Source organism: Phalangium opilio, unplaced genomic scaffold (genome assembly GCF_054372755.1).
Source record: "Phalangium opilio isolate 3A_F unplaced genomic scaffold, DU_Popi_V2 ptg000013l_1, whole genome shotgun sequence".
Lineage (NCBI taxonomy): Eukaryota > Metazoa > Arthropoda > Arachnida > Opiliones > Phalangiidae > Phalangium > Phalangium opilio.
This window is the reverse complement of record NW_028324148.1, coordinates 12,610,752-12,625,423: the sequence shown is the minus strand read 5'-3', so window position 1 is coordinate 12,625,423 and position 14,672 is coordinate 12,610,752. Positions and strand designations below refer to the sequence as shown.

Here is a 14,672-nt window from a genome sequence, read left to right as displayed (position 1 = left end):
ATAACATACATCTACCCCTCCCCCCGTTTCATTACATGCAAAGAGCTTTACTACTAGTTTAGTATACATATTACATCATTACATTATTGGTTTAAAAACAATTGTGTACGGTTTTGGTGTGTTAATTGCAAATGATTCACCCGTCTCCACGGTGGCTTCGGTCCAGACTCCGCCTGGATTGATTTCGACACGTTGAAGTAAATTTACCAAAAATAGAAAACTATCATTACTGGCCAATTTTTCGCCGACGCAGTTTCGTTTTCCTTCTCCGAAAGCCAAAAATCCATTCATTTTTTCACCGAAATATTTTCCTTCAGAATCCAAGAAACGTTCGGGCATGAATTTTGTGGGTTCTTTCCAAATTTCTGGGTCCATGTGAATTATTTCAGTGTGATATATGACATTGGTTCCCTCTTTAATTTTGATTCCTGCCAGTTCGGTGTCAACGTTAGTCCTACGAGGCACTCCAAGGGGAACCGCCGGTCTGAATCTCAGACTTTCAGAGATAAAAGCCCAAGTGTAGTTGCAGTTCTTACGGTCCGATGTCAACGGCATTCTTTGTCCTTCATAGCAATAATAAATTTATGACCTACCATTAAGTACCTATGATTCAATTATTTTATAGAGGATTATTCTGTCCCACTGCGGCCTATAATCTGTCTCACCCCAACTTGTTATTAAATTATATGAGGACTACCGCCATGAAGGCCTTCCCTTTAGTGTACTCTTAGTATGACCCGGGAGAATCGAATAATTATCCTTGATTTGGTCCCCCAAAATATTCTATACAAGAGCATGGTCCTCCAAAATATTCTATACAAGAGCATGGTCCTCCAAAATATTCTATACAAGAGCATGGTCCTCCAAAATATTCTATACAAGAGCATGGTCCTTCAAAATATTCCATGCAAGAGCATGAACGCTTACAAAACCATGGTAAAGATTTGTTCTTTGCCCTGTTTTTCAATCGAAACGTAGAACCATCAGCAGCGTAACGAGAGGAAAAATTGCACGTGATCCGGTTAAAAAGCATAACTTGGAGCTAGCTAAAAATTCCACCCAAAAGAGTCACTGGCCACCCCCAAATATACTTTTCTCTTAAGTCGCTCGTGGCCTAGCAGTAGCACCGCCACTAGGGGAATAAATATCTCCCTTGTATTTTTGCCACACGACTCCTCTTAGGTGCTGATTTAAAGGGAGGGGGCAGAATACGTTCCACCAAAAACATAATTATGGATACTTAAAGAGGATTATTCGCTTATGCCTACACTAACCGATATGTTCATCAATCTCTTCCCTTATTTTCCTTTGTACGTCAGGAAAATATGCCAAGAAAAGTATTAGCCATTGCATTGAAGCTGATGTCGTCTCCGTACCAGCTTAAAAACAAAATCAAAATTACAAAACTAATGCCATTAAAATAGGCCCTATAATTTTCATAGTGGATAATCACTAACACAAATAGAGAACGCCAATGATTTTCATCATATTTTCATCATCGAGATATACTTTGCTATCTTTATTTTCTTCCTTAGCTTCCAAACCCGCTGTTAGAACAGCATCAGAAAAGTTACGAATTTCACCTGCAGAGAATTATATTAAAAAGATATGGATTAATTTGAAATTTTTACTTTAGTTTTACAGCATTAATTTGGGTGACCATCTTGTTATAAGTTACAAATGCAATTATTATTTTCACCTCTTTGAAACGTTTCTTTATTCTTGTTGAATTTCTGTCGTAAAAATTTTGCAAATTCAACGGACATGTTCTTCATGATTTGATCCCGATTGTAATACAACAAAAGCAACAAAGTAGAGACATCTCCTGGACATTTTCCGGCGTAATCACGAAGCGTTTCGTAGATTGAAGTTAAGCGTTTCATTTCTTCGACACTGACATTACCAGATCTGTCCATTCATTCGCCAATAGTTTAAATCATTTAATGCTAAAAGACTGAATTTTTTTTCATTTACCCAAACGCTGTTTCGGTTAGAACATCGATGAAAAATTCCTCAATATGAACGGCAGGATTGACTGGTTTATCGAATTTCATTATTTTTGTAATAAATGATTCAGTCGCTTCCCTTACAATGCAAGCTAAAATCTCCGAATCTTGAAATTGTCTAGATTTCGAATTTGGTAAAATTTTGCATTTATCGAAAGCTATTTTAACTAAGCAGACGACGTCACTAGGCGAATATCTTTTGGAAATACAGCTCACCTTAGTGCTCCGGCTGCAACTTTCCGGGTCACTTCCCAGTTTTTACCATATGGCTCCATACCAATGCCCATGAAATGCTCTCTCATGTGATTTACTGTGCAAATTAAAAAATAATTCTAATTACACGCGAATAAGGTCAAGCGTAACAGCTAGTCTAACAGTCTATTAAATTTAATGTATTAAAAGAAAACCAAACGTACTTGATCTAAGATTTATTCGTGATAGGGTATCGTTTCCTTTCGTGATTAGTGCTTCCTTGGCTAATTCCCAATCAGTCAGCATCACATAAGGAATATCGCTCATCCACAATGTATAGATGCCTCCGTATTTTTCCTTGCACTCGAGTAATATTTTTTTCACAGACTTGGCTCGATAAAATTCTACAAAATAATAAATTCAATCGTAAAATATCTTCACTATGCACAGTCTTTGATGTCAAGAGTTAACAGTTATTGAAAGTCTATATGAGCTAGTACGAGATTGTCCCAAGGCTCGTTCAGATTAACCTAAAATCTTACTTCACGTCGGTAAAGTAGCTTTGCTCGCTACGGGTTTAAGTTTTTCACTGGTTACTGAGAGTTTGTCATGAAGTGACGTAGGTCATATATTCTCGTAAAGCGACGCTTGGTGAGGCGCTGTCAAAGGCTTAGTGCAGACTAAATAGGAAAATGGACTACAAAACCGAGTGTGGCAATTTTTGCGTCGTTCTCGAACTAGCCCTCAGTAAGTCTGTAGCACTACGAAGTATAGGTAGTGTTATACTAATGGACCATATCTTATAAACTTATGATTGAACTTCTATTATGCCTTCGAAATCGTCTAACAGTGCAGGAATGTAATTAATACCTTCTAGTCGACACTCTGAGTATTAAGTGTGAGACTTATAGAATGTAAGTTATACATAATTTCATACTTAGCAAATTCCCAAGAAACGGTAATGGCGTTGGCCCTGGCGGTAATTCTTTCACTCTGATCCATAGTTTCAGTATGTAAATTGTAAAGAATACAATTGCTAACGAAATCAGCCACGAATACATTGCGTAGTAGCTTTCCAACGACTGATACGCGATCCTGCACGAAGTAAGTCTTGATGGTATCGAAAATTCAGCTCGATTGAACAGAGGTTAAAAGCCATGTTCACACTTGCAGGAAAAATCAGATCGAAAATAGCAAGATGCATAACGCTTCCAAATCTAAGTCTGAACAAAACTGATAATCTTGAGGCTTATTACAAACGCGGTTTCTTACGTGCTTCGCTAGCCAATTTCAAGCACCTTTGGACCTTAGTAATTGCTATTAGAATTTAAATAAAATGAAAACACTTCCGTGTTTATAAAGACTTCTTCAATTTGAAAGAGGAAATATTACGATTACTTTATATTATGCCTACTAGTGTTAATAACAGTAATAGCAAATCCACCTCATAGAGACTGTAATGCATTTTTTTAATATAAATAGAAAATCGCCACTGTGCCAAAACTCAGGCCTAGAACATTAATTTTGCCTATAGATAAGCGTCTCTCCACAGAATTTAACTCAACATGGAGTGACTATCGCGTCATAGAGTTAGTAAGTATTAAGACGGAATTTCAAATCATGAGTTATTAATAACAATGTAGGAATCGGACTAATAAGCAATGTAAGGCTAAAATATGTGCCGTAGTGCTAGTATAGTTTGAAGTCACTGTTACACTGCCTCACCACTTCTCTTAAGATAAAGCCTTCCACGTGTGACTCTCAATCTCACGTAAGCAGATCACACTGCCACATCTCGGACCTTTTTGAAAATAAACTAACTAAAGAAACTATTTACAAAAAAATATCAAATTTATTTCGAAGACATTCCAAGATTAATTTCTTAGTTTAAAAGAAATAGTGTGTGGTTTGGGCAAATTAGCTTGTGAAGTAATTCCTGGCTTTAGGATGTCTTCAGTCCATACTTCGCCGGGTTTAACTTCAACGCGTTGAACTAAATTTGCCAAAAGTAGAAAAAGATCATTTCTGGCCAATTTTTCGCCGACGCAGATTCGTTTCCCTTCGCCGAATCCTAAGAATCCCTTCAACTTTTCACCGCAGTATTTTCCGTTGGAATCTAAAAAGCGTTCGGGCATGAATTTCGTGGGTTCTTTCCAAATTTCTGGGTCCATGTGGATTATTTCTGTGAAAAATATGACATTGGTTCCCTTTCTAATTTTGGTTCCTCCCAGTTCGGTGTCAGTAGAGGCTGTGTGCATCACGCCAAGTGGAACTGCGGGTATCAATCTTTGACTTTCAGATATGAAAGCCCAAGTGTAGTTGCAGGTTTTACGATCCGAAGACAATGGCATTCTTTGTCCTTTAAATATAAATATCACTCCTAGAATTATAGGTTCCATAAACAATTCATCAGACAGCTATATCAAATCAAAATTCTTTTTAATGTGTAAATCAACTATATCACTGATAACGTAGTACTATAAGCTTAAAGTAAGTCTCGGCTATGGTTTAGTTAAATTATAAAGTCAGACAACGTAACATTATACCTTAAAAACGGCCTTTTTTCCAAATATTAGAAACATTTTCTCTTATTACAAAATAATTAGCTTTAAATTCTTAAAACGAGGGCTACTGCTCCGCCATTGATTTAGTCTGCTAATTAGAACCTCTCAGCCAATGAGAATTCAACCAATACCGTAGGGGGGGGAGTTCAAATAAATTATACATGACGTCAGGGGTGACGATTTCCACACCTCTCATTTAACTTAAACAGAAAGACTCAAAATGGCCTGTTATAGATTCCGAGTTGAAGAAATGTACGTATTTCTGGTGTTAGTGATAACTCTCGGTGTCTTCATAATACCCGGGCTGCTATTATTATACTAACCTATATTTTCGTCAATTTCATCCCTTAGACGCTTTTGTACTTCAGGAAAGTAGGCTAATAATAATATGAGCCATCGCAACGAAGTGGCCGAAGTCTCCGTGCCAGCTTAAAATTTGGAAATTAATATTTAATTATAAATGATTAGAAAAAAAACAAAGAAAGTTTTCATATTGAGATAATAACTAACCTAAATATAGAACGCCAATAATTTTCATCATATTTTCATCATCGAGATATTCTTTGCTATCTTTATTCTCTTCATCAGCTTCCAAACCCGATGTCAAAACGGCATCGCAAAAGTTACGAATTTCACCTGAACATACACGTTAATTTCAGATATTAATTATCGTACATTGGTGCAATCATGTTTCATTCAAAATCAATTCAATTTCACTGAGCAATAAGTGATTCCTTAAAATGTATGGACAAAAACTAGCTTGTTATCAGGTTTACGGTTTTTGTGGATGTTACAATAGTGCGTTCAGTCGCGCACATCGTAAAGACAGATTATACATGCAGACACGTGATCAATTCTCATTTTGAAAAACTAAGTTCCAATTAGGCTTTGCAGTTTTCGTTGTTTTTTTTTTGTATGAATCAAATTACGATTTTGTACATATTGCATTAAAGGGTAGGATTCCCATTTTAAAACATGAAAGTTAAACTTAAGCCGCCGAGATTTGTAAAAGACGTACTTTATAAACTAGTAACAAGTGACCATGGGGATTTTTGGAATCAATTACTCTTGAGATCCGCAGTTTAATTTTACCTCTTTGAAACGTTTTCTTGTTGTTGTTGAACTTCTCGCTTAAAAATTCACCAAATTTAACGGACAAATTCTTCATCATTAGATCCCGTTTGTAATACAACAACAGCAACACAAGAGAGACATCTCCTGGACATTTTCCGCCAATTTTTTGCAACGTGTCGTAAAGAGAAATTAAACGTTTCATTTCCCCTTCATTGACAATTCCAGATCTGTAAATTCATAAAAGAAATATTTTAATTGCATTTAATCCTAAATAAATGCAAAAATTACCCAAATGCAGTTTCAGTTAGAATGTCAATAGTTAATTCCTGAATATGAACTGCTGGGTTGACAGGTTTGCCGAATTGAAGCATTTTTGAGACAAAGGAATCAGTAGTTTCCTTTACAATAGAAGCTAATCTCTCAGAGTCTGCGAATTTTCTAAAATGGGAATTTTATTAATTTTACTTGAATTTATAAACACTATCTTTCAATTTGAGCATAAGTTCAAAAGATATGTTCCATAAGTTTGTCATTGGTTACTGAGAGCTTGTCATAAAGTGACGTAGGTCAAACGTCATTGATTCTCGTAAAGCGACGCCGGGCAAGACGCTTTCAAAGGCTTAGTACAGACTAAATAGAAATATGGACTGCAAAACCGAGTGTAGTCGGTTCTCGCGACGTTCTCAAACTACCTCAAATTACTTGTATTAACGAAGTATAGGTAGTGCCATAGTTATGGAACACATTTTATAATCTTATGATGTGAGATATTTCAGAAGACAGTATATACGATGTTATGTTTACTGCTTTCACTACAAAGCAGATTACGGAAACGTAGCCTTTAAGAGACAGCTTGATTGAATTGATGGCTTACCTTACGGCTCCAGCAGCAACTTTACGGGTTACTTCCCACTTTTTGTTATCTGGTTCCATAACTATACCCAAGAAATGCTCCCTCATGTGATTTACTGCACAGTCATAACACAGAAGTTTTTAAAAATCCTTGAGTATTCTTGTATATAATTTATAAACATAAAACTTACACGATCTAAAACTTGGTCTGGAAATTATATCATTCCTTTTCGTGATGAGTCCTTCTCTTGTTAATTCCCAATCGGCCACCACCACAGTCGGAATATCGGACAACCACACAGTGAATATACCTCCATACTTTTCCTTGCATTCGTATAAGACTTCTTTAACCGAATTCGCTCGATAAAATTCTTTAAAGATAATTAAATCAACAACGATTAAAACTCAAACGTTTTAGCAGGAGCAGATGACAAAGGAGTCTCGGACGCTAGCTTCCATAATGTAGAGGGCAATGGGATCCGCGAACGTCACAATTATTAACCAAAATCATTACGCCAGTGCCACCTCTCGTAGGAAATTTGAGCTTTATTTTCCAACCAATAGCGTGGCTGCAAAGTCTCGAATGGAGATCTGGGAAATCGCGTCTGGAGCCTCTCTTTAAAAATACGTATCGTCTGCTTATAATTAGCCTAGGCTTAACGAGTATTAGAGTTAAAAAATGGATTTCAACGACTTTTTAATCTTTTTTTTTAGACTAAAATTGATAATGAAAAGTCCAGCGAGTAACGTATGTACACTATTAAAAAACTAAAATGTGTTTCAGTGCCAAATTTTTCAAAATTTCTTCTTGAATTAAATGATAGCTACAAGAGGTTGGGAAAAGAAATCACTCACGATCTTTTAAAACACAAAAAGTAAGAGACAGTGATTTCGTTTCCAACCTCTTGTAGCAGTCAATAAATTCCTACCTTTAAGTCTTATCTTTTATCTTAATACCAACGATTACAGCTGTTTGAATAAAGTAATTATATTGTGTAAATTTATGTCGCGATCGGGTAAGGCGAACCTCAGTAGCCACCGTTAGTCCGTTATTACAAAAATATTCCCAGCAGACTTTGGTGCCAGGTATAATCCACCAAAAGCATCGTCTGCTATAATGTCTGATAGCGCCTCTATGGCAAACGAAACCGCTACAGCTGTGACGTACGCGGGTCCCATTGCCCTCTATATTGTGGAAGCTAGCGTCCGAGACTCCTTTGTCATCTGCTCCTGGTTTTAGCCATAAGTCATAATCATGCTTTCAATTCGTACTGTGAGTTTGTACGACAACAAAGGTAAGGTGACCAGCAACTGAGGATAAAACATCAGCTAATCCTTTGTAACATGCCACATGGCGAATAAGGTGAGGCCTTCTTATAGTGCAAGCCTCGAAAACACCACAAAAACGTTCTTCCTACGACGAACTCTCTGTGCAATGCTATAAATTGATAATCTATCATTAAATTTCTATACCTGAATGATTTCTATGGAAAACTATTCCTCAACTGTTGCCTATAATCTGTTTCGTCCCTAGCTGGTATTAAATTGTATGAGACACTACCGCCGTTCCAGAAATTTATTTAGTGTACTCTTAGTATGACACGGGAGAGGTGATAAAACCTCTCCTCTATAGACAGCAAGAATTTCGTTTCGTTAATTTCTCTCCCAAAATGTCTATACTAGATCATGCGCGCTTAAAGAAGCATGCTAAAAACTTGTTCATCTTTTGCGGCTTTTTTGGAAACGTAAAACCATCAGTGGCGTAAAGGGCGAAAAGGTACCGTGTAATCCCCCGGGTAAGAAACATAGGTTGGAATTGGCTGGAGAGAAACGCCCACAATGAAAAAAGAGACGCTAAACTAAAAAATCCCAGCAAAGAGAGTCAAGCCATTTCTAACTCCAAATATACTTCTCTTAGCCACGAGTGGAGCTGAGAGGAAATGAAAATCTCTTTCATTTTTGACGCCCACTTTCTCTTAAGCGCTGACTTAAAGGAAAAGGGCAGGAGGCGTTACACTAAAGACCAAATGATGGACACTTAAAGATGATAATTATCTGCTTATGATAAGGCCAAACTTGAGAAGGAAAATACATTAAAAATAATTCATACTCAACAAATTTCCAAGAAACGGTAATGGCATAGGTCCCGGTGGCAATTCCTTCACTCTGATCCATAATCTCACGATATAAAATGTAAATAATCCAATTGCAAACGAAATCAGCCATGATTTAATTGCAAAATTGCTTTCCAACGGCTGGCTGTTAGCATCCATCCTACACTATTGGTAAAAGTACACAATGTCAAACGCTATCTTCAAAACAATGAGTTCTCCAGTTTTTACGCAACGGGGAAATCTTTGATAAATTTGTCGTATTGTTTAAGTGTATTAAATCTTTGAGATAATAGAAAATATTTTATTTGTGTCAGCAAAGTGTAGATAGCAGCTAACACTGAAATATACGAGTCTTTCATATAAGAATGATAAGATTATTGTATAGTTTCATTAAACTATTGTTAGATATATATAACTATCTTATAATTTGTAATAAAAATACAATGTTTTTTTTTCAGTGGCTCTACAATGGTGGCGCATATGACGTCACAGTGTCAGGAGTTCACCGTCTTAATTAACTGTAAATTTGGGATCATTTACAGAGATCTAAGGTGTATTAATACAAAACATTTATCATAGGCAAGAAAGTAGTGTTGATTAAGCGCAGTATAACATGTGCATAGTGTATTTATGAAGAAAATTAATACTTTTGAATGACAACTGAATTGAAATATTATTTTCTCTGTTTAAAAAAATTGTGTATGGCTTTGGAACGTTAACGTGAATTAGTGATTCCGGCTTCAAGTTGGATTCGGTCCAAACTTCACCTGGTTTGATTACGACGCGTTGAACTAAATTGGCCAATAGAAGGAACAGATCATTCCTGGCCATTTTTTCGCCGACACAAATTCGTTTTCCTTCGCCAAAAGAAAAGAATCCTTTCATCTTTTCACCGCAGTATTTTCCGTTGGAATCCAAGAAACGTTCAGGCATGAATTTTGCGGGTTCTATCCAGATTTCAGGGTCCATGTGGATTGCTTCCGCGTGAAATATGACATTCGTTCCCTTTTTAATTTTCATTCCTCCCAGTTCGGTGTCAACGTTTGTCATGTGTGGAACTCCCATGGGAACGGACGGTCTGAATCTCTGACTTTCAGAAATAAACGCCCAAGTGTAGTTGCAGTTTTTACGGTCCGATGTCAACGGCGTTCTTTGTCCTTCATACCAAGAAAAAAATTATGACCTCCCATTAAGTACCAGTAAGGATTAATCTGTCCCACTGCAGCCTATAATCCGTCAACCCCAACTTGGTATTAAACTACATGAGACATTACCTCCATGATCACTCTGCCTTTTTGAAAATAAACTAACTAAAGAAATAACTATTTACAAAAAATTATCAAATTTATTTCGAAGATATTACAAGATTAATTTCTAAGTTTAAAAGAAATTGTGTGTGGTTTCGGCAAGTTAATTTGCGATGTAATTCCTGGCTTTAGGATGTCTTCAGTCCAAACTTCGCCGGGTTTGATTTCAACTCGTTGAACTAAACTTGCCAAAAGTAAAAAGAGATCATTCCTGGCAAGTTTTTCGCCGACGCAAATTCGTTTTCCTTCGCCGAATCCTAAGAATCCCTTCAACTTTTCACCGCAGTATTTTCCGTTGGAATCTAAAAAGCGTTCGGGCATGAATTTCGTGGGTTCTTTCCAAATTTCTGGGTCCATGTGGATTATTTCTGTGAAAAACGTGACATTTGTTCCCCTTTTAATTTTGGTTCCTCCCAGTTCGGTGTCAGTAGAGGCTGTGTGCATCACGCCAAGTGGAATTGCGGGTATCAATCTTTGACTTTCAGATATGAAAGCCCATGTGTAGTTGCAGGTTTTACGATCCGAAGACAATGGCATTCTCTGTCCTTTAAATATAAATATTACTTCTAGAATTAAAGGTTCCTATGAATCCAATTCATCTGACAGCTATCAAATCATAAATTGTTTAATGTTTAAATCAACTATTTCACTGATAACGATACTAACCTATATGTTCGTCAATTTCATCCCTTAGTCGCTTTTGTACTTCGGGAAAGTAGGCCAATAACAATATAAGCCATCGCAACGAAGTGGCCGAAGTCTCGGTGCCAGCTTAAAATTACGAAAATAATATTAAATTAAAAATATTTTGTATAAACCAAGAAAGTCTTCATATTTGGATAATAACTAACCCAAATATAGAACGCCAATAATTTTCATCATATTTTCATCATCTAGAAATTCCTTGCTATCTTTATTCTCTTCATCAGCTTCCAAACCGGATGTCAAAACGGCATCGCAAAAGTTACGAATTTCACCTGTGGAAACAAGTTGATTTCAGAAATTAATTTTCGTACTTTGATGCATTAATATGTCTCATTCAAAATTAATTCAAATTCACTGAGCAATAAGTGATTCCTTAAAATCTATGGACAAAAACCAGCTTGTTTTCAGGTTTACGGTTTTTGTGGATGTTACAATAGTGCGTTCTGTCGCGCATATCGTTAAAGCAGATTATACATCATTACGTGTATCTTGAGATCAGTTCTCGCTGAGCGCCGTCAATGAAATCCCGTCAAAAACATTGAAAAAATAAGCCCCAATTAGGCTTTGCGGTTTTCGTTTTTTTTTGTAAAATGCAAATTATGATTTTATACAAATTGCAGTTAAATATAGCCGCACCGAAACTTCAATATGAATTACTGTAAAAACTTGTAAAAAGTGGAATTGGAGATATTTTTGGAATCACCTATTGAGATCCGCAGTTTGAATTTACCTCTTTGAAACGTTTTCTTGTTGTTGTCGTACTTCTCTCTTAAAAATTTAGCAAATTTAATGGACAAATTCTTCATCATTAGATCCCGTTTGTAATACAACAACAGCAACACAAGTGAGACATCTCCTGGACAATTCCCGCCATATTTTTGTAAGGTATCGTAAAGTGAAATTAAATGTTTCATTTCCCCTTCATTGACAATACCAGATCTGTGCAGACATTAACAAAGTATTTTAATTGTATTTAATTCTGTAATTCTAAATAAATGTAAAAATTACCCAAAAGCAGTTTCAGTTAGAATATCGATAATCAATTCCTGAATATGAACTGCTGGGTTGACAGGTTTGCCGAATTTAAGCATTTTCGTAATAAAGGATGAAGTCGTATCCCTTACAATAGAAGCTAATCTCTCAGAGTCTGCGAATTTTCTAAATTGGGATTTTTTTTATAAATTTTACATGAATGGTAAACATTTTTTTTTCAATGTGAGCTTAAGTTTGTCATAAATCGGCGTCTGGTGAGGCGCTGTCAAAGGCTTAGTACAGACTGAATAGGAAGATGGACTACAAAACCGGGTAGTGAATTCTCGCTTGTCGTTCTCGAACTAGCTCTCAGTAAAGCAAGTAGTCCACTTAGCCTTGCGAAACCGTATCGTTACCGTTTTAAGTTCGTAAATCATCCGAAAGAGTGCGCCCATTACCTAAGTCCGAATGCATCGTTTCAAAATCGTTATCAGATGGCGTTCTGTTCGTATTTGGATACGTGACGTTACGTTAACGTTACGGTTTCGCAAGGCTTATAGAGTAGTGGCACTCCATGTTAACTACCCATAGACCTTAATACAGTTAAAGGCAAGTAGGTGCCATTACTCTATTGGACTACTTGCTTAAGTCTCTTGTATTACGAAGTATAGGTTGTGTCATACTTATGGAACATGTCTAATAAACTTATGATGTAAACTGTATATTTACTGCTTTCACGACTAAGCAGATAACGGAAAAGTAGCCAATAAGAGACAGCTTGATTGAATTGATGGCTTACCTCACGGCTCCGGCTGCAACTTTACGGGTAACTTCCCACTTTTTGTTATTTGGTTCCATAACAATACCCATGAAATGATCTTTCATGTGATTTACTGCGCAATTAAAACACATAAGTGTTTAAAAATCCTTGAATAATCTTTAATTTAATTCAATTTTTAAACATAAAACGTACCCGATCTAAAACTTGGTCTGGCAATTATATCATTCCGTTTCGTGATGAGTCCTTCTCTTGCTAATTCCCAATCGGCCACCACCACATTCGGAATATCGGACAACCATACAGTGAAAATGCCTCCATACTTTTTCTTGCATTCGTATAAGACTTCTTTAATAGAATTTGCTCGATAAAATGCTTTAAAGATAATAAAACCAACACTAATTAAAAACATTAACGTTTTAGCCATAAGTTATAAAAAATGCTTTCAATTCGTGAGTTAAGCCTTTGTAATATGGTACATTGCGAATTGGGTGAAGAGACTAACATAGTGGTTTAGGTTTCTCAAGTTTATGATTCGAAAACAGCACAAAAACGATTTACCAACGACGAACTCTCAGTGCAATGCCATAAATTAATAATCTAAAATTAAGTTTCTATACCTGAATGATTTCTATGGAAAACTATTACTCAACTGTTGCCTATAATCTGTTTCGTCCCTACCCGGTTTTAAATTATATGAGACACTACCGCCGTTAAAGAAATTCCTATAGTGTGCTCTTAGTATGACGCGCGAGAGGTGAATAAAAATCCTCAACTCGGTAGCCAGCAAGAATTTTTTTTTGTAATATTCTCCACCAAATGTCTATACCAGAGCATGCTCGCTTAAAAAACCATGCTAAAGAACTTCTTCGTCTTTCGCCCTTCTTTCGAAACGTAAAAACATAAATAAAGGGTAGAAACGTACTGCGTGATTCAGTTGAAAACAGGAGCAGATGACAAAGGAGTCTCGGACGCTAGCTTCCACAATATAGAGGGCAATGGGACCCGCGTACGTCACAGCTGTAGCGGTATCGTTTGCCATAGAGGCGCTATCAGACATTATAGCAGACGATGCTTTTGGTGGATTATATCTGGCGCCAAAGTCTGCTGGGAATTTTTTTGGTAATAACGGACTAACGGTGGCTACTTGAGGTTCGTCTTACCCGATCGCGACATTAATATACACAATATAATTACTTTATTCAAACAGCTGTAATCGTTGGTATTAAGATAAAAGATAAGACTACATTTTGCGACCTTAAAGGTAGGAATTAATTGACTGCTACAAGAGGTTGGAAACGAAATCACTGTCTCTTACTTTTTGGGTTTTAGAAGATCGTGAGTGATTTCTTTTCCCAACCTCTTGTAGCTATCATTTAATTCAAGAAGAAATTTAGAAAAATTTGGCACTGAAACACATTTTAGTTTTTTAATAGTGTACATACGTCACTCGCTGGGCTTTTCATTATCAATTTTAGTCTAAAAAAAGATTAAAAAGTCGTTGAAATCCATTTTTTAACTCTAATACTCGTTAAGCCTAGGCTAATTATAAGCAGACGATACGTATTTTTAAAGAGAGGCTCCAGACGCGATTTCCCAGATCTCCTTTCGAGACTTTGCAGCCACGCTATTGGTTGGAAAATAAGGCTCAAATTTCCTACGAGAGGTGGCACTGGCGTAATGATTTTGGTTAATATCCGTGACGTTCGCGGATCCCATTGCCCTCTACATTATGGAAGCTAGCGTCCGAGACTCCTTTGTCATCTGCTCCTGGTTGAAAACATACGTTAGAGATAGCAGGAGAAAAATCCCACGATAAAAAGAGACGCCTTTAATTAAAATTCCACCCACTAGCGGTGCTACCAGGGAAACAAAAATATTTCTATTATTTTTGGCACCCGGTTTCTGTTTGGCGATGACTTAAAGGAAAAGGGCAGGTGTTACACTAAAGACCAAATGATGGAAACTTAAAGATGATAATTGTCTGCTTATGATAATTCCAAACTTTATGAAAATACCTTAAAAATAATTCATACTCAACAAATTTCCAAGAAACGGTAATGGCATAGGACCGGGTGGCAATTCCTTCACTCTGATCCATAGTCTAA

The 14,672-nt window shown here is 36.6% G+C and overlaps 3 protein-coding genes across 3 annotated transcripts; all 3 read right to left on the bottom strand.

The window, feature by feature from the left end:
* Positions 1-78: 78 nt before the first annotated feature.
* Positions 79-3,259, bottom strand: LOC149709234 (cytochrome P450 1A1-like). The gene is made up of 8 exons (XM_089863940.1): positions 3,109-3,259; positions 2,423-2,602; positions 2,223-2,316; positions 1,975-2,124; positions 1,700-1,908; positions 1,458-1,583; positions 1,275-1,379; positions 79-563 (listed from the first exon to the last, which is right to left on the bottom strand). The coding sequence occupies exons 1-8, from the start codon at positions 3,257-3,259 to the stop codon at positions 79-81; spliced, it is 1,500 nt and encodes a 499-aa protein (XP_089720066.1).
* An 813-nt stretch (positions 3,260-4,072) lies between these two features.
* On the bottom strand, positions 4,073-9,108 carry LOC149709233 (cytochrome P450 2F2-like). The gene is made up of 8 exons (XM_089863939.1): positions 8,799-9,108; positions 6,880-7,059; positions 6,711-6,804; positions 6,125-6,274; positions 5,855-6,063; positions 5,273-5,398; positions 5,086-5,190; positions 4,073-4,557 (listed from the first exon to the last, which is right to left on the bottom strand). Exons 1-8 carry the CDS (start codon positions 8,959-8,961, stop codon positions 4,073-4,075), a joined length of 1,512 nt encoding a protein of 503 aa, XP_089720065.1. The 5' UTR covers positions 8,962-9,108.
* Positions 9,109-9,399: 291 nt separating this feature from the next.
* Positions 9,400-12,991, bottom strand: LOC149709232 (steroid 17-alpha-hydroxylase/17,20 lyase-like). Its single transcript, XM_089863938.1, has 10 exons — positions 12,760-12,991; positions 12,586-12,679; positions 11,823-11,972; positions 11,545-11,753; positions 10,961-11,086; positions 10,776-10,880; positions 10,260-10,654; positions 10,000-10,028; positions 9,523-9,892; positions 9,400-9,462 (listed from the first exon to the last, which is right to left on the bottom strand). The coding sequence occupies exons 1-10, from the start codon at positions 12,989-12,991 to the stop codon at positions 9,400-9,402; spliced, it is 1,773 nt and encodes a 590-aa protein (XP_089720064.1).
* Positions 12,992-14,672: the final 1,681 nt, after the last annotated feature.

Coding starts and splice junctions, on each gene's coding strand:
- LOC149709234 (XM_089863940.1), bottom strand. CDS start 3,259: ATGTATTCGTGGCTGATTTCGTTAGCAATTGTATTCTTTACAATTTAC. Junction 1,909..1,974: donor CTAACCGAAACAGCGTTTGG/GTAAATGAAAAA, acceptor ATGAATGGACAG/ATCTGGTAATGTCAGTGTCG. Junction 1,584..1,699: donor TAAAGAAACGTTTCAAAGAG/GTGAAAATAATA, acceptor AATTCTCTGCAG/GTGAAATTCGTAACTTTTCT.
- LOC149709233 (XM_089863939.1), bottom strand. CDS start 8,961: ATGGATGCTAACAGCCAGCCGTTGGAAAGCAATTTTGCAATTAAATCA. Junction 6,275..6,710: donor GTTGCTGCTGGAGCCGTAAG/GTAAGCCATCAA, acceptor TTCCCATTTTAG/AAAATTCGCAGACTCTGAGA. Junction 4,558..5,085: donor TGAAATTGACGAAAATATAG/GTTAGTATAATA, acceptor TTATATTTAAAG/GACAAAGAATGCCATTGTCT.
- LOC149709232 (XM_089863938.1), bottom strand. CDS start 12,991: ATGGCTAAAACGTTAATGTTTTTAATTAGTGTTGGTTTTATTATCTTT. Junction 11,087..11,544: donor CAAGAAAACGTTTCAAAGAG/GTAAATTCAAAC, acceptor TTGTTTCCACAG/GTGAAATTCGTAACTTTTGC. Junction 9,463..9,522: donor AGCCGGAATCACTAATTCAC/GTTAACGTTCCA, acceptor ATTTCAATTCAG/TTGTCATTCAAAAGTATTAA.